Genomic DNA, 18,038 nt, shown 5'->3' with positions numbered 1-18,038 from the left:
TTTTTTTTTTTTTTTGGTGGTACTGGGGGTGGAACCCAGGGGCTTTTCTACCTCCGGGCTATAACCCAGAATTATCTTATACTTTATTTGGAAACAGGGTCTCACTAAGTTGCCGAGAGCCTCACTAAGTAGCTGAGGCTGGCTTCGAACCCGTGCGATCCTCCTGTCTCAGCCTCCCAAGCGCGGGGATTACAAGCGTGCGCCACCACGCCCGGCTTCACCTTTAACTGCTGAGTCCCATTTCATACCTGACATTCATTCCTGTTTCTCACTGTCCAAAGTAACCTTTCTGTTTTGATGTTTGATGTTGATCCTTCAGTTTCTAAATATTGAAGATAGTGTGAATTCGTGTAAACAGTACTGTGATATAACTCTCAACCCTTTCTTTCCTTCTTTGTTTCTTGTTGTTGTTGTGTTTTGATTGGCACTGTGATTTTAAGATTTCTTCTTGTTGGGGGTAGATACCAGTCCATTGCTCCTGACTCTTACATGGTAGCATTTGAATAGTATTTCGTTTTCCAACACAATGCCACGATGACCTACATTACAGAGAGCATCTGTACAGGTTTCTTCAGGAATCTGTGAGAGAGATTGGGATGCACACCTAGCAGCAGAATGGACCGATGGCAGGATACTGCTAAGTAGTAATGAGTTAGTAATGAGTCATCAAATTGAACAGGTAAGTCTACTCATCTAACAGTTCAGAAGGTTCCTTTCTCCCCCTTAGTTTAACTGACAGCGTGCTGTGGGGGAGACAGCACTCAGTACTATTAACTTGTTAATTTCTGTCCCTCCAAAGAAGAATAAGCACCCTCTCACAGTTGTTATTATTTCCCTGCGGAGTTTGAGCATCTTTATCTTTTGGTCTTGGGCACTTTTCCTTCTCTAGGAATGCAATTGAAAGCAGCTCTTTGTTTTTGTTTTTTTACGGCTTCTTTTTTGTTTGATTGCACAAAGCTTTCTATTTCAGACCGTCACATTTTCTTCTTCTTTTACTTCCTCTTTTAAAAACAAACAGGGCAGAATGAACAAGAGACGCATCAGCGTGGGTCAGCAAATATGGGCTCTTCTCTGCAAGAACTGTCTTAGGAAGTGGAGGATGAAACGAGAGACCCTATTGGTATGGTTCAGAGTCTGTGTGTTTTCATATTTAGAACAGGAAAAGATATTCCCAGGCAACACAAACATTTGTTCATTATGTAGTGCTCCACATATATTATAATTCTAATCAACAGGCTAAATTTTTTAAAAAAAATACTGGACTTTGCTATTTTTTTAAATGAAGTTTAAAATATATAATTATATGTCTTACTGGGGGGGACATTTTTTTAATAACTCATATTCAGAAGCTCCATGAAAAGTGAAGCCATATCATTATACTGCCAAGATAATTCTTAACATCTGGGCCCTTTTGCAACTCATGAAGGCAGAGGCACAGAAGTTCAAGGACAAAGCCAAAGAAAGAGGCAGAATTTAACCCAGACTTAATTTCAGAAAGTAACACAAAATTTTAAAACCTGTCAAAAGAATGTACATACCATAAAAAATGATAAAAGAAAATGGTAATGGAAGGCTAATTATCTCCAGGTGATCATTATCCCAAATGTACATGAATCAGAACATCACCTGGTATCTTACTAACTTTGTGTAAATATTATTTATCAATCAAATAAAAAAGAGAAAAACAAACTGTAATGCTTCTAAACAATTGTGCTTTGGATACAATGACAGTTTGAAAGAAATAATGGACATATAAACAAACAGGAAAAGGAAATAACATTTTGACTTCCTCCTTCTGTTAAAATAGTATTTTTTTCATTATAACAATGATTATATATGATTTGTGTAGAAAATTTTAAAAATTCAAGCCAGGCGTGGGGTATATGCTTGTAATCCCAGTAATTGGGAGGCTGAGACAGAAGGATCACAGGTTCGAGGACAGCCTCAGCAATTTAGTGAAACTCTCAGTAACCGAGTGGGACCCTATTTCCAAACAAGAAATAAAAAACCGGTCTGGGGGTATAGCTTGGAGGTAGAATGTCTCTGGGTTCAATTCCCAGTAGCATACAAAAAAGGAAAATCACTCACATTCATAGTTTTAGTTGGTATATTAACATTTGATCTTGTAAACATTGTGTGTGCATGTGTATGTTCATTCAACAAATATGTATTGAAGGCTTGGGCTCTCAATGAATAAAGAATACAAAAAAATCCTGCCAGGAACAAGAATAATATAAATATACTCTAGCTGGTTTACTTTAAAAATTGTAGCTTTTTGTAATAAACATCATATCTATCTTTTGTCTCTATAGATAGATATGAACATAAATATAGATATCCTATAGCAAAAATTGTGGGTGATATACTATAGACCCCTTTGACAAGGCCTTGTGTTTAGAATTATAACTAAAATAAAAAAGTAAATGGGCTTCAAACCCATTTTATTGCATTTCCAGTTCTAGAATTGGTCACAATGACAAATTGGTCACCATGTGGTCACAATGACAAATTGGTCACCATGTGGTCACAATGACAAAAAGTTTAAAATTTCTTCTTATGGGCAGCACTGTTTTGGGATATCGTCTTCCAAATGCAGGGCAATAGAAGGTAAAAAAATATATAACCTTGCTTCTGTTGCTGGAGGCTCCTTATCTATCCCATGTCACCTACCTTTTCAAGGTGACTATTAACCATTGGGTCATTCATGAAGCAATCCAACCTGTCCTGGTGAACAATGTGCATATTTCAAAATATGTAGGTTCAGCCGGGCGTGGTGGCGCACACTTGTAATCCCAGCATTCGGGAGGCTGAAACAGGAGGATCGCAGTTTGCTGACAGCCTCAGCTACTTCGAGAGGCCTTTGCGACTCAGTGAGACCCTGTATCAAAATAAAGAAGAAAAAATAGGGCCGGGGGTGTAGCTTGGAGAGATAGAATGCCCCTGGGTTCCATCCCCAGTACCGTGAAAAAAAAAATGTGTAGGTTAAAGAACAAAACAAAATCAAGACATTTAGAAGTGGGCGAGAGAAGAAACAATGCGTACAGTGTAGGGGGGTGATGTGGTTTCGGTGGTTCGTGGTGGAGCGGCTAACTGGTTGACCTTGACTTTTTCTCGTTGCCGCGTAGGAATGGGTTTTCTCGTTTCTTCTAGTCCTGCTCGCATACATGCTCTCTTCTAATTTACATCAAGTTAATGACTCTCTCCAAATGCCTGCGGTGGATCTGGGACGTGTAGATAATTTCAATGATTCTAATTATGTTATCGCCTTTGCACCCGAGTCCCAAACTACCCAAGACATAATGAACAAAGTAGCTTCTGCTCCGTTCATGAAAGGTATGTTCTTTGGCCATTCGGGATAATTTTCCTTGTTTGCAAATTCATCTGGGGACTCCCATGAGAGACTGTGTTAAATGCTAAGAGTTTCTGGAACTTACGAACAGCATTAATATTATATCTTATTCCAGTATCAAGGAGGTTTTCTTACTCTGTTAACTGATGTCTTAGGAAAGTCTATGTGAAAAGGGTTATTATCCTTCTTAGTACAGATAAAAATAAGAGAGTTCAGGGTTATTTATTTATTTGTGAGTCTGGGGATGGAACCCAGGGGCATTTGACCTCCACGCTACACCTTCTGCCCTATTTTTTATTCTTTATTTTGAGACAGGATCTCACTAAGTTGCGGAGGACCTCACTGAGTAGCTGAGGCTGTTCCAGAACCATGATCCTCAGTTCTCAGCCTCCCAAATGCTGGGATTACAAGTGAGTGCCACCATGCCCGGCTAGGGTTATTTAAATGTATATTTTAAAAAGATTCTAAAAAGAATTAGCAGTGACACCATGGATTTTTAATCTCTTTAAATATTTAGAAATTGAGAGGGAAACTAGATAGCAATGTCAAAAACCCACAGGAAGCCGGGCGTGGTGATGCATGCTTGTAATCACAGCATTGAGGAGGCTAAGACTGGAGGATCAGGGTTTGCAGAAAGCTTCAGCTACTGAGACACTGTTTCAAAATAAAGAATAAAAAATAGGGCAGGGGGTATAGCTGGGAGGTTGAATGCCCCTGGGTTCCATCCCTAGACCCGCAAAAAAAAAAAAGAAAGAAAGAAAGAAAAAAAAAACCCACAGGAAATATTTACAGCAAAACTAGGGAACAAAGTGTTCGCCTGTATCCCAAAATATAAGCGATTGAGGAAGGAAGACACACTTAGAGCTTCAAGATTGGCATGTTATCTCTCTCTGGGCGTGATAGGAGAGCAAGGGAAGCAATGGGCATTGAAGGCCTGGGAGGCCCCCCTCACTAAATGTTGGCAAGCACCCACCAGAGAGCAGAGATGGCCAGTTCAAGAAAAGCAACCGGAACCAGTTCTAGCGCTCACGCTAATACTGTAGTATTAAATTGCCATTCTGAGACCACTTTGTGCATAAAGTGGGAGAGAACAGCTAGGTAATCATGGAATCATCTCATTCTGTCACCTCTGTTCTTGAAACCAAGGCATGCCAGAATGGAAGAAAAGAGATGCTGAGGTCTTGAGGGCCAGGGGATAGAATCGACAGGCTCATTTCAGGTAGCTAGGAAACCATCAAGAATACGGTATGACCTAGCCATACTCCTTCTTGGCGTCTTTCCAAAAGAATTAAAGTCAGAATACTGCAGTGATACATGCGTTTCTATGTTTATAGCATCATACATCACCATAACCAACCTAGGTGTCTATCAGCAGATAAATGAAAAATTAAAATGTGATATATATGTATATGTGTCCATACATATATATGTATATATATTTATGTGTATACACACAATAGAATTTTACTTAGCCATAAAGAACAACAAAGCTATGTAATTTTCAGGTAAACGTGTGAAACTATAGGGTACTACGCTACGTGAGATCAGCCAGCTGCCGAAAGTCAAAGGTCAACTATTTTTTTCTCATATGTAGAAGCTAGAGAGGAAACAGGAAACAAAAGGGACTTTAGATAATGAGGGGAGAGATTGATAGAAGAGTTGAAGAGGGGAAGGAGGTGGGAAAGGGGAAAGAAATAACTCGTGAAGGAAACAGTTCAAACGATACTGAGCCCAAGGCATCACTGCCAGTCTCCCTAGTACGTGTGAGGATGAGTGGGGAGTGGGGAGGGACCTGAAGGAAAACACACCAAGCCCTCTGTGCCCTCTGTGCATATTGGTTCGTATGACTTTGAACCTCACTGAGATGCATAATTGCATCCACGGAACCAATAAAATTATCTATCAAAATATTTAATAAAATAAAAAAGAGTATGTTATATCAAAAGGACTCAGAGGCAGCCAACTCGGCGCAAGCTGTGCTTCAACCAGTGCAGTGATTTGAAATAGATACTGAAGTTCATGCCTTCTGAATGATAGCAAATGAATGGAGTAAATGAAGAATAGAACGGTTTCACAACAGAAGACAATGGTAAATGCATTCTTAAGAGAAAGTATGAATAGATGAGAAACACCAGCATGCATCTTACGTTAACTGTACTACGTGCGTCATCAAATAGACAGTAGAAAATTGCTGTCTTATGTTTTCTACCAGTACGTGGAAGAGGAAGTGATAGAAATTAAGCATCACCATTTTAACTTCTACTGACTTAGGAAATACAGCTGCTAATATCTCCAGTGAGCGACAATCAGAAAGTGTGAGCTTCTGCTAAAACCACATGCCTCACCCATAGTCTGATTAAGCATCTGAACCCAGCCGGATGGCAGGAAATGTGGAAGACAGAGGGACATGTTGAATTTTATCATGAGTGAGCAGTCAGCAAAATCCAGTCTGCAAAACTATGTGTGGGGAAGTAAATGCCCCAGGTTTGATTAGTAACTTTTTTTTTTTACATGATATACTTTAGGGTAGACAATCTCAGGATATGCTATCCAATTTTAAAAATTTGATACCATCTTTGGAATTTTGACCTCATCGATACCACTATCAAATAGAAATCGTCTATATTTTGCTATCAGGTCTCTCTGTGCATCAGTTTAAATGGGATGCATTGGTATTGCTATTATTTCAAATTAACTGTGCTTTAAATTACCAGAAAAATGTGTTGAAAGACAAAACTATTTGCAGTAAAAGTATTTGCCAGCCGGGCGTGGTGGCGCACCCTTGTAATCCCAGCCTTTGGGAGGCTGAGACAGGAGGATCGTGGTTCGCAGACAGCCTCAGCTACTTAGGCCTTTTGCAACTCAGTGAGACCCTGTTTCAAAATAAAGAATAAAAAAATAGTGTTGGGGGTGTCACTTGGAGGTAGAATGCCCCTGGGTTCCATCCCCAGTACTGCAAAAAAAATAATAATATAATAATAATATTTGTCATATAACACTTGAGATTTTATCTAAAACATAATAGTCCCTCATCTCATCTTTAACTGTGAGTCTCTTATTTAGGCCCAGGACTGCCTCTGTGGAAGAAATAGCTCTAACATAAAATGACTTGAGAATGATTGAATTTGGCACATAGAGGTCTTGTTTAACAATTTTTTTTCCAATCTGGCAGGAAGAACAATCACGGGATGGCCAGATGAGAAAAGCATGAATGAATTGGATTTAAACTATACAGTAGATGCGGTGAGAGTCATCTTTGATGATATGTTCTCATATCATTTGAAATTTTCTTGGGGAAATAGAATCCCTAAGAAAGAACACCAAGACCATACAGGTAACCTTCCTGGTAGAAAAGAACCATTTTTGTTATTATGTCCTTCGCCACAAGGGGGCGCACGGGAGAGCAGAGGTGACGGCCTCACTACCCACAGGGGACACCTTTAATTTTGAACATAAAAGAGAGTCACTTATTAAGTAAAACCTATATTTTTAAGGACACTGTTCCATTAAGAATTTGTTTTCTATTATTTCTACGTTACACCTAAATAAAACCTCAAAAAAGGCTCTTGCATGATCATCCCCAACCATTTTTCAAAGGCTAGCTTTTTTTTTTTTTTCATAAGCAACAGAAGAGTTAAACAGACTGAAATTGAGAGAATTATAAAGTTGAATGAGAGATCATTGAAATATGGCCTTAAAAACATTAGTAAAGCCATTCTGGCGTCTTCTTGGGTGTGCTCCACAAACCCAACCGAGAAGTCTCACCGCACACTCTATTGTGGATTTTGGGTGCATTTTGGAATGTTGGAAATTTTAAATTTTTTTCCTATGACCAAGACTGTCGTATCCCATAATAACAGGTGTGCTTTGCTTTTCTTAAAGCTCATTGTCAAATAGGGGGCCAGAAACCCATCTGTGAAAGTTCAATATTCTGGGAGAGAGGCTTCGTAGCTTTCCAAGCTGCCATCAATGCTGCGATCATAGAAGTAAGTATTAAGGAAATGAATCGCATCCTAAATTAAGTATAGATGGAGATATGGGCTGCCCTATCATTTATTCACGTCACTGATTAAGCATAATATACCAAACAACTTCTATATTCAAACCACTGTACAAACTAGTGGGGATCAGAGAAAAGTCGAGCACAGGGACTTTTTTCTGCAGAGACTGGTAATGAGGGTTATAGAAATATGGACCACATGTTATGATAAGGGCTTAGGTTCAATCATGGGGTATTCATTAATTTATTGATTGATACTAGGGATTGAACCCAGGGGCATTCTCTCTCTGATCCATACTTCTAGCCGTTTCTTATTTTTTCATTTTTTAAAGTTTTTGAGACAGGGTCTCACTCAGTTGTTGACACCAGCCTCCAATCTGTAGTCCTCCTGTCTCAGCCTTCCAAGTGCTGGAATTATAGGTATCATGGCACCTGGCTCATTCTAGCTAGTCTTAAAACACAAGTCGAATTTTGTCCAGTGAATAAAGATGGTAAGTAGAGATGTTCTAAGGAGTCAAGACAAAACCTGGAACACTCCAGAACCTACAAGGACCGGATCACAGAGACCATGTATAGCCTATATATTTTAAATGTAAAACAAACCAACCACTGTGGCCCATGCCTGTAATCCCAGTACTTGGGAGATGGAGACGGAAGGATTGTAGGTTCTCAGCCAGCCTCAGCCATTTAGCAGGGCCCTCTGCAACTTAGTGAGGCCTTGTTTTAGAATAAAATAAAATTAATTAATTAATTAATTAATTTAAAAAACATGGCTGAGGTCATAGCTCAGAGTTAGGACACCCCAGGCTCAATCCCCAGCACTAAAAAAAAATGTAAAATATGCATGATTCTTTGTGATTCAGAGGACAAGCAGGAGGTCGTGATTAGAGTGGTGATCAGTGTGTTCGTTGATACTTTGTTCTAGGTCACCACGAATCGCTCCGTGATGGAAGAGCTTATGTCCGTTACCGGCATTACTATGAAGATATTACCTTTTATTGCCCAAGGAGGAATAGCAACTGATTTTTTCATTTTCTTCTGCGTTATTTCATTTTCCCCACTTATATACTATGTCTCAGTCAATGTTGCACGAGAAAGACGGTGCATGAAGTCGCTGATGGTGACGGTGGGTCTTAGAGAGTGGGCCTTCTGGTAAGTCACAGGACCACAGTCTGTCCTGCAGCACACACAGGCGTGAGTGGGTGGAAGGAGGCCTTAGGCTAGAAAGCTCAGACTTGGTGTTCTCAGAAAGTTATGAGATAAAAAGGAATGGGGGAGGAAGACCTCCATGCTTGGTGACTAAACCTTCTCCTTCCTTCCTTCCTTTCTTCCTTCTCCTCCCTCCCTCCCTCCCTCCCTCCCTCCCTCCCTCCCTTCTCCTTCCTTTCTTCCTTCCTTCCTTCCTTCCTTCCTTCCTTCCTTCCTTCCTCCCTCCCTCCCTCCCTCCCTTCCTCCTTTCTTTCTTTCTTTCTTTCTTTCTTTCTTTCTTTCTTTCTTTCTTTCTTTCTTTTGTACTGGGAATAGAACCCAGGGGCATTCTACTTCCGAGCTACATCCCCAGCCTTATTTTGTATTTCTTTATATTTGAAACAGGGTCTCACTGAATTGCAAAGGGTCTCACTAAAAGTAGCTGAGGCTGTCCATGAATTGCAATCCTCCTGTCTCAGGCTCCCAAATGCTGGGATTAGAAGCATGTGACTAAACCTTTCTATATTCCTTTGATTTAAGGAAAGCCTGACCCTGTAGATGTCTGCTGATCCGATCCTCAGGGCAGCGACAGTACAGAGGATGACTGTCCGTTGCTAGTTCTCATGTCGGGGTGAGCCCAGATATAGAAGAAGTTGAGGGTTTTTTTTGTGTGTGTGGTACTAGGGATTCTACCTTCAAGCTACACCCTCAGCCCTATTTCTTTTTATGCTTTATTTTTAAACAGGGATTCACTAAGTTGAGGAGGGCCTCACAAAGTAGCCGAGGCTGGCCACGAACCTGTAATCCTCCCATCTCAGCCTCCCAAGCACTGAGATTACAAGTGTGCACCTCCACGCTCGGTTTTGAAGTTGAACTTCTCAATGCGCAAGGAAGTCCCTATTTCAGATGCTTTGTTAGAAATAATGAATTATAAATGGGGTGTGGTAATGCATACCTGCAGCCTCCTCTCGGTACTTGGGGGGCTGATACAGGAGGATTACAAGTTGGAGGCCAGCCTTCGCAATTTAGAAAGACCCTCAATAATTTAGCCAGATCCCGAAAAATAGAATAGAACTGGAGTCTAGCTCAGAGTAGAAGGTCCCTGGTTGAATTCCCAGGTAACACTCCCCTGTCAAAAAAAAAGAAGGATTTGTTTCCACTCCATATCCAATGGGCTCTCACATTTAGGAAAGAAAGTGGCTCTTCTCTTTGAGCACTGAGCTTTCCTTACTGAAGGCAGTGCAGTACAGTGGTCAGAACACACACTCGGAAGGTGAGAAGCCAGGCTTGTCTCTGTCTTGGCATTTAGTAGCTACCATCCTGAATGAGCTAACCTCGTTGAGCCTCGGTTTCCTTTTTATAAAATATTAACAGTAATATCTACTTCTCGTTGGTCCTAAGGATTTGTAAGAAGAAATGTTATCCAAAGTGCCTCACGTGGTGCTTAAGGAAAACGAAGCATCTCAAATTAGACAGCAGTTGGTAGGACTCTGGGGAATACTGAGCCCTAAAGGACGGTGGGTGTGAATCAGGACGCCGAGGTTTGACAAGTCAGCTAGCAACAAAAATTGCTAATGAGTTTATCCATGTTATGTATTAAGAGATAGCAGTGGTAAAGGCCTGGCTACCGAAGGCAGCCTTTTCCACATTGCGATATTCTAATTGTTAAGCAAGATATGTAGAATACATCAACAGTTCTAAGCATGCGCCAAATAGTCTTTAAATGAGGGCTGCTGTTGGGTAGAAAAAATAAAAAAAATAGGAATTTTAGGTTTCTCGGGCCAACTGGCCTCTGTCCCAATTGCCTTTGTAGCTCAAAAGCAATCAAAGGCAACATGTGAATCATGTGAGACTGAGGTCCAATACAATGCACTTGTAGTCAATGACATTTGAATTTCCTATAAATTTTCACATGCCTCAAAATATCATTATTCTTTTTCTTTTTTCCAGCATTTAAAAAATGGAAAGACCATTCCTATCATGCAGATTGTGCAGGCATAGGCCACAGCTTGCCCTCCTTTGATATAGGCGATCAGAGATGCAGATATACACAGAGACATAGGGCAGAGGCTATAGATGTATATACATATATGGATCTGAAGATGTGTTTTCCTCATCAGTAAGGAAAAACTTGCAAGTAGACAGCAAATCGCAAGTTGGAAAACAAACAATCAGCTATTTTACCTGTTGACTTGCCTGCGTTTCTCTATAGAATATGAGCTTTGGGGCAAGGAAGTTTTCTGACTTGTTAGCTATCGTGTTCTTTTTTATCCTTGACAAATACCCAGCTTCACAAATCACTTGTGTGAATGAATGAATGAATGAATGAATGAATGAATGAATGAATGCATTCTGAGCAGCGCTCTGTGTCTCCGCCAGGCTCTCCTGGGGCTTGATGTATGCTGTCTTCGTCCTCATCGTGGCCACTCTGATGTCCGTTATCATAAAATCCGCACAAGTCGTGGTCCTAACTGGCTTCGTGGTGGTCTTTGCCCTCTTTCTCCTCTATGGCCTGTCTTTGGTAAGTTGGTGGACGCCCACTCCAGCCGTGCGCCAACACCTTCTTTTTTCACCTCTTTTGTTCTGTTTGCTGCGTTTGCACGAGGTAATAGCCAGACAATAATAGAATATTGGTGGTGAAAGGTACCTTTTTAATTACTTCTACCGATGCAACGTAATTGTACATCCTAGCTGAAATACACTTCTGTAATACTGTGCCAGCTTCACATCACTGTACCCAATGCCCGAGCTAACCTGTGAGAAGGAAGGGGTTATTTGGGATCAAGACTTTGGGGCGTTTTCATGTCAGTCCGTGACCAGTTGGCCCTGTTACTTTGGCCCTTGTTGCTTTGCTTCTTGTCACAGTGACAATAAACAATGGTTCAAGGCCACCTCGTGGCCAGTGTGCAAAAAATAGAGGAAGAGGCCGGGGTCCCCAACCCCTCCAAGGGCACACCCCGATGGCCACCGTGATCCTTCTCTTTCAATGTCCCGACACCAACCAATGGCGCCGTGGCCCGGGATCAGGCCTTTAGCCTGAGGGCCTTTGGGGGACGCTTATCCACCTCATAGCAAACATGAAATTCCTTTGAGTGGTTCTCAGAGCATTATACCAGTTGAAGTTTTTGTCTCTCCTCAGATAACATTAGCTTTCCTGATGAGCGTTTTGATAAAGAAGCCTTTCCTCACTGGCTTGGTGGTCTTTCTCCTGATCCTCTTTTGGGGTAGTCTGGGATTCACAGCCCTGTACAGACATCTTCCTGCATCTTTGGAGTGGATCTTATGTCTTCTCAGCCCCTTTGCCTTCACTGCTGGGATGGCTCAGGTAACAGTGAAGTTTAACTCTTTTTTGTGGTACTGGGGGTGGAACCCAGGGACATTCTACCTCTGAGCTACACCCCTAGAACTATTTTTTATTCTTTATTTTGAAACAGGCTCTCACTAAGTTACAGAGGCCTCACTGAATAGCTGAGGTTGTCCTTGAATTTACAATCCTCTTGTCTTAGCCTTCCAAGTACTGGGATTACAAGCATGCACCACCATGCTCAGCTATATCTATCTGTCTGTCTATCTATCTATCTATCTATCTATCTATCTATCTATCCAAAACCACATATATATGGTTTTGGGATTGAACCCATGGGCATTCTACTTGTGAACTACAACTCCAGCCCTTTTAAAATTTTTGTTTTTTAAAATAGAGTCTTTCTATATTTCTGAGATTTTTGCTACATTGGTGAGGCTGGTCTCAAACCTGTGATCCTTCTGTCTCAGCCTCCCAAGTACATGTGCCACCAAGCCTGGAACTAAGTCTGGTATTACCTTTTCTGAAACATTCTAAATGGATACCCTCAGTTCATGTGACACATACCAAACATTACAATTTCCATCCTACTTTTGCAAAGATAAAGACTTTAGGGATAAGAGAAGTTTTTTTTCTCTCTCAGCATCATTGTTTATTTCTTTTCTTCTTTTTCTTCTCCTCCTCCTCCTCCTTTTTCTTCCTCCTCCTCCTCCTCCTCCTCCTCCTCCTCCTCCTCCTCCTCCTCCTCCTCCTCCTTGTTCTTTTTTTTGTGGTACTGGATATTGAACCCAGAGGCATTCTACCTCTGAGTTTCATCCCAGCCCTATTTTTTTTATTCTTTATTTTGAAACAAGATCTCACTAAGTTGTGAAGGACCTCACTAAGTAGCTGAGGCTGGTTGTGAACCTGTAATCCTTCTGTCTCAGTCGCCCAGGTATTGAGATTACATGCATGGGCCACCACTCTCAACTTGTTTATTTCTTAAATCACTAAATCTAGGATGATATTCTGTGGTTGATGTGATTCAGCTTTTAGTTTTCATTACCTTCCTGAGGAGGAACACTTGTCTGATTTAAATTCAGAAAACATGGCCCTTAATGTTATCTCAAGTATCTGAAAAGTGCAAATTTGGAATAAATGCATGTTTACATCTTTAATTGCCCTTTTTTATTAGGGAATTGACCTCCTCTCAGAGAAGTTAATTGTGGCTATGATGTCCTAACTGTAACATACTCCGTGGAAGGTGACGGCACATGTACACTCCTCAGGTCTTACTACAGTTCAATACAAAATTATTCTTCTGTTTTCTGCCCAACTACTAACACACGTTGACTCCTCCACGCCTCGCTCTGACCCCTCTCTGGAACACCCACAGGCCCTTTTATCCATTGTGAGCTAGTGAGGTCCTGCATTAGGTTCAGCTCAACACTCCTCTTCCTTGTGGATTTTTTTACCTCCTCCTGGCACACTGTCATGACATTAACTATGGCTCATAGTTAGATCTGAACTGTATGTGTAAAGATACACATTTTATTTTTATTTTGAAACAGGAGCTTGCTAGGTTGATGAGAGTCTTACTACTTTGCTAAGGCTGTCCTCAAACCTGTAATTCTCCTGTCTCAGCCTCCTGTTTTACTTATCTTTACAACCCTAGTGTCTGGCAGAAAAAGAGATGATAATAATTTTAAATTCACTATCAATCATTTTAAAGTTCTGCATCTTCTTCTTCTTCTTCTTTTTTTTTTTACCCAGCTTATACATCGAGACTACGATGTGAATTCTAATGTCCATTTGGATTCTTCCAACAACTCACACCAAATTCTGGCCTATCTTTTCATGCTGGTTTTTGACGCTGTCCTCTATTTGGTATTGGCATTATATTTTGACAAAGTATTGCCCAGTAAGTAGCAGCAGGATTATGATTTAACATACTTTCATTAATTGAATTCATTTAAAGTAACTGTTAGCAATGTGTCATTTAACAGATATGTGTGTTATTTAACATACGTGTTACTTAACATTATATATACACACACACACACACACACACACACACACACACACACATATATATATATATATATATATATATATATATATATATATTCAGTACTAGGGATTGAACTGAACCCAGGAGCATTCTCCCTCTGAGATATACCCTCAGCCCTATTTTTTTAAATCCTTTATTTTGAAACAGGGTCTCACTAAGTTGCAGAAGGCCTTACTAAGTAGCTGAAGCTAGCTGCGAACCTCGATCCTCCTATCTCAGCCTCCCAAGTGGGTGCCACAGCTAGGCTGTTTCTTTTTTTAAAAAGAGGCATTTGCCGGGTGTGGTGGCGCATGCTTGTAATCCCAGCATTTGGGAAGCTGAGACAGGAGGATCACAGTTCACAGACAGCCTCAGCTACTTAGTGAGGCCCTTTTCAACACAGTAAGATCCTGTTTCAAAATAAAGAATAAAAAAAAAATAGGGCTGGGGTTGTAGCTTGGAGGTATAATGCCCTTGGGTTCCATTCCCAATACTGCCACCCCCCAAAAAAGAGGCACTTGCAAGAGATAAAGAATTATTATACTGTTAGTGCTGGTATCAGAATTAGATGGAGCTAGCTAGTTCTTGGTGCTTCTGTTCTGAATCTTTAAAGTGCTTCTTCCACTGAACGAACTCACTAGACAATAGTGGATTGTCAGTGCACAATATTATAAGTGCACATTGAGTGTACAGTCTCTCCCAAGGAGGAACACATTTCTCACCTCTGCCTCCATGAAGTTCGCCTATCACTTCCTAGTACATCCCAGATAAATGTTAGGGAAGAGACAGGAGAGGAGAGGCAGGAAAATACCTTTCAAATCGTGTATCCACCATGTTTCTAAGGGGCTGACCCAGATTCATGGTCCTCTGCTTTCCTAAAGCCTCTCAAGTAAGGAATTTGGAGGTTTGTTACTAGTGCTATGATATTTATCATCAGCCCTAGAGTATGAACTGTATATATTCCAAGTGGAGGAAATCACAAAACTGCACCATAAAGAGTGAAAAGGCGGGAACATCACAGGGCGATGAAGTCACAGGAAAGAGCCCGCTTCATCTTTGGGGTCTAAGGTAAAGCTGACTGAGAGCATGCAAAGGTAGTTCAAGAAAATAAATGTGTACACGAACCTCACCTTCGCACACTCTAGTGAAATATAAATGAACAAAAGCAAATCTCCTCCAGCAATGGCTTACGTAACTACTACATAATAGCCAAGTGGAATTGATTCCAGCAGTAGAAATTATCATGTGAACAAATTATAGAAAATCATGTCATCTTCTGAATGTTAATTTAAAAGTTTGTATCAGCCTAAAAATAGAAGAGAATATATTTAACTTTACCACGATCGATCAAACTTTTGAAATATACAAGAGCAACAATATCTAAAGATTTACAAATAGCCATAAAATGCTTTAATAAAGCAGAGGATATTCCTCCCCCTCCCCTCCCTCTCCTCCTCCTCCTCCTCCTCCTCCTCCTCCTCCTCCTCCTCCTCCTCCTCCTCCTCCTCCTTCTTCTTCTTCTTCTTCTTCTTCTTCTTCTTCTTCTTCTTCTTCTTCTTTGGAAACAGGATCTCACTAGGTTGATGTGAGTCTCACTGCTTGCCGAGGCTGTCCTCAAACCTGCAATCCTCCTGTCTCAGTCTCCCAAGAACTGGGATTACAAGCGTGCACCACCACATTTGGCCTTCCTCATCTCTTTTAAAATGATAAAACTATTTCTCTTTCATATATATATATGAATATATATTTATATATGTATGAAATATATATGTGAAATATATATTTTATAAGTATATGAAATATATATATAATATCTATATGAAGGAAGGAATACACATACACAGACATACATACAAGTTGGTAGAACCAACTTGTAAGTTACATAAAGTCAACTCAGAAATTTACTTAATCATCGTTTTTATCTAGTGAACATTTCCACAGCCCATCTCTCTTTTCTATGTCCTTTACTAGCATTTCCTACTTCCTTTTCTATTCTATTCCAGTTAAGACTAGTGATGATTAAAAGGTATGCTTATCTTGATAAGAATTATCACAAGAAAGCCCCTCTTTTTTCTCCTTCATTAACGCACATTTACTCCTTTTTTAACTTTTAAAAAGTTCCACCTAACTTTGTGATCTCCTCCAGGCTCTCTGGGATACCTTATCTTGTAGATTCATCTGTCACTTATTGGCTTGATAAAATACTGCTGGCAGAATAACACAAGGTCTACTTCTCACCATTGCCAGGACCCCTGGGAAACACTTTCGTAGATGTGGCCAAATGGATGTGAAAGTCATCCCTAATGTGAGATTTCAAGTTCCCTGAAACCTTTCCCTCTGCCTTGAGGACCTTTTCATCTAGTTTACAATGCTACAAACTTCTCAAACCAAATACCTTGTATTAGATGGTAGCATCCCAGTTATTTTTTCCTTATTGTTCTTTAAATGTCACAAGCACCTCACAACACTGACACTTTAAGGTGATGGAGTGGGCTCAGGTTTAATATCCAAGGGGTCATACTGACATGCTGCCTTAGGGTGATGGTAATCTTTGAAGTGGTGACTCAATAACTATTGAATTGCTTTACTGCCCATGTAGCCAAATATGGACATCGACATTCACCCTTATTCTTCCTGAAGTCCTCTTTTTGGTCTCAACACCAAAGAGTTAATCACGTGGTCCTTGAGAACGAATTACCTTCTGATCCTTTGTCGAATGACTCTTTTGAACCAGTGTCTTCAGAATTCCACGGGAAAGAAGCCATCAGGTAACAAATAAATGACACAGTGGGTACAATGCCGAACAGGTCAGAGACCAGGGCTCTATCAGGCCCAACAGTGATGCTCAGAGATGGACTCTCTGTTCCTTGCGCTCACCTACACCAGCCCCTCACTCAGAAAAGGCTACTCATTCTTAAGAGTACTTTTTTTTTTTTCAAATCCTCAACGTTTACTTTTACTTTTATCTTATGGTATAGCAACAACCGTCAACAAATAAAAGATATCCACATTTCCATCTCCTCCTTGTCTCTTGCTTCTCTTTTTGTGTTTCCCTCTTCCTTCCTCTGCTGCACAATTTGTGCAGGACCAACGCCATCACCTTGCTTGTTATCCTCATCCTCTTTTCTCCATGACTCACTTTGTTCTTCTCCTCTTCCCTTCCTGGCTGATAGGATGAAGAGAAGAGGCAGGTGATACAGAAAAGGGGAAAGAGACATTCCAGGGAGATGGGAGGGGAACCGGAGAGGGCAGGAGTCCTGCTACCGCACATCCCTTACCTCGGAGAATAGGGACATTCTCTGTTTGATGCTGGTTGCTTTGGCTTCCAAACAGCAAGAAATACCGAAGAGCCAAATCTTTGCCAAATTTTGTCCATCATTCAATGTTTGGGTTTATCTCACTCCTCAATAAAGCCTTTCGCCGGGCGTGGTGGCGCACGCTTGTAATCCCCGCGCTTGGGAGGCGGAGACAGGAGGATCGCGCAGGTTCGAAGCCAGCTGCGCACGCTGGCTTAGGAGACCCTGTTTCAAAAATATAAAATAGGTCTGGGAGTGTAGCCCGGAGGTAGAAGGGCTTCCAGGAACCCCAGTACCACCAAAAAAAAAAAAAAAAAGCCTTTCTGATGAACCTCTCCCACGAATGTATTTGAATTCTATGAAACTTGAAGTTTCTAAGTATTTAGCTTCCAAAATGAGCAGACACAGAGTGGTATTCTTTTGCTCCGCATGCATTGCTGCTATGTTTTCAAGGACTGTGCTTTCCCTCCAAGCTGGAATGCTGAATTTCATTCTCTTTCCAGTACGTTGAAAGGCAACACGTCCTATTAAAGCAGTAACAGAAGTTCATGAAGACAGATATATATATATATATATATATATATATATATATATATATATATATATATAATCTTCTTAAACATATATCTATATATCTAAATATATGTTAATAAAGATCTAAACATATATCTATATCTAAATAGATAGATATAAAATATATCCAAATATATCTACGTAGATATAAATATATTTATATATAATTATATATATTTACATATCTAAATATATATACCTTTAACATATGTTTAATAACATGTTTATCTAAACATATATATCTTTAACATATATGTATGATATATGATATATATATATATTTAGCATCTATCATTTCT

The 18,038-nt window shown here is 40.3% G+C and overlaps 1 protein-coding gene across 1 annotated transcript in view; it reads left to right on the top strand.

The window, feature by feature from the left end:
• The window catches only part of LOC308275762 (uncharacterized protein), a gene marked incomplete at both ends in the record, with an annotated part of 129,455 nt that overhangs the window by 74,059 nt on the left and 37,358 nt on the right, over positions 1 to 18,038 (top strand). The window contains 10 exons of the mRNA XM_080714115.1: positions 551 to 679; positions 971 to 1,120; positions 3,126 to 3,333; positions 6,522 to 6,683; positions 7,232 to 7,335; positions 8,275 to 8,501; positions 10,917 to 11,058; positions 11,677 to 11,862; positions 13,594 to 13,741; positions 16,470 to 16,638. Coding sequence (XP_080570241.1) covers positions 551 to 679; positions 971 to 1,120; positions 3,126 to 3,333; positions 6,522 to 6,683; positions 7,232 to 7,335; positions 8,275 to 8,501; positions 10,917 to 11,058; positions 11,677 to 11,862; positions 13,594 to 13,741; positions 16,470 to 16,638 — 1,625 coding nt within the window. The remainder of the gene's footprint in view (positions 1 to 550; positions 680 to 970; positions 1,121 to 3,125; positions 3,334 to 6,521; positions 6,684 to 7,231; positions 7,336 to 8,274; positions 8,502 to 10,916; positions 11,059 to 11,676; positions 11,863 to 13,593; positions 13,742 to 16,469; positions 16,639 to 18,038) is intronic.

The sequence above is a fragment of the Muscardinus avellanarius genome (assembly GCF_963383645.1).
Source record: "Muscardinus avellanarius genome assembly, chromosome: 16".
Lineage (NCBI taxonomy): Eukaryota > Metazoa > Chordata > Mammalia > Rodentia > Gliridae > Muscardinus > Muscardinus avellanarius.
This window is presented reverse-complemented; position numbering and strand designations above follow the sequence as displayed.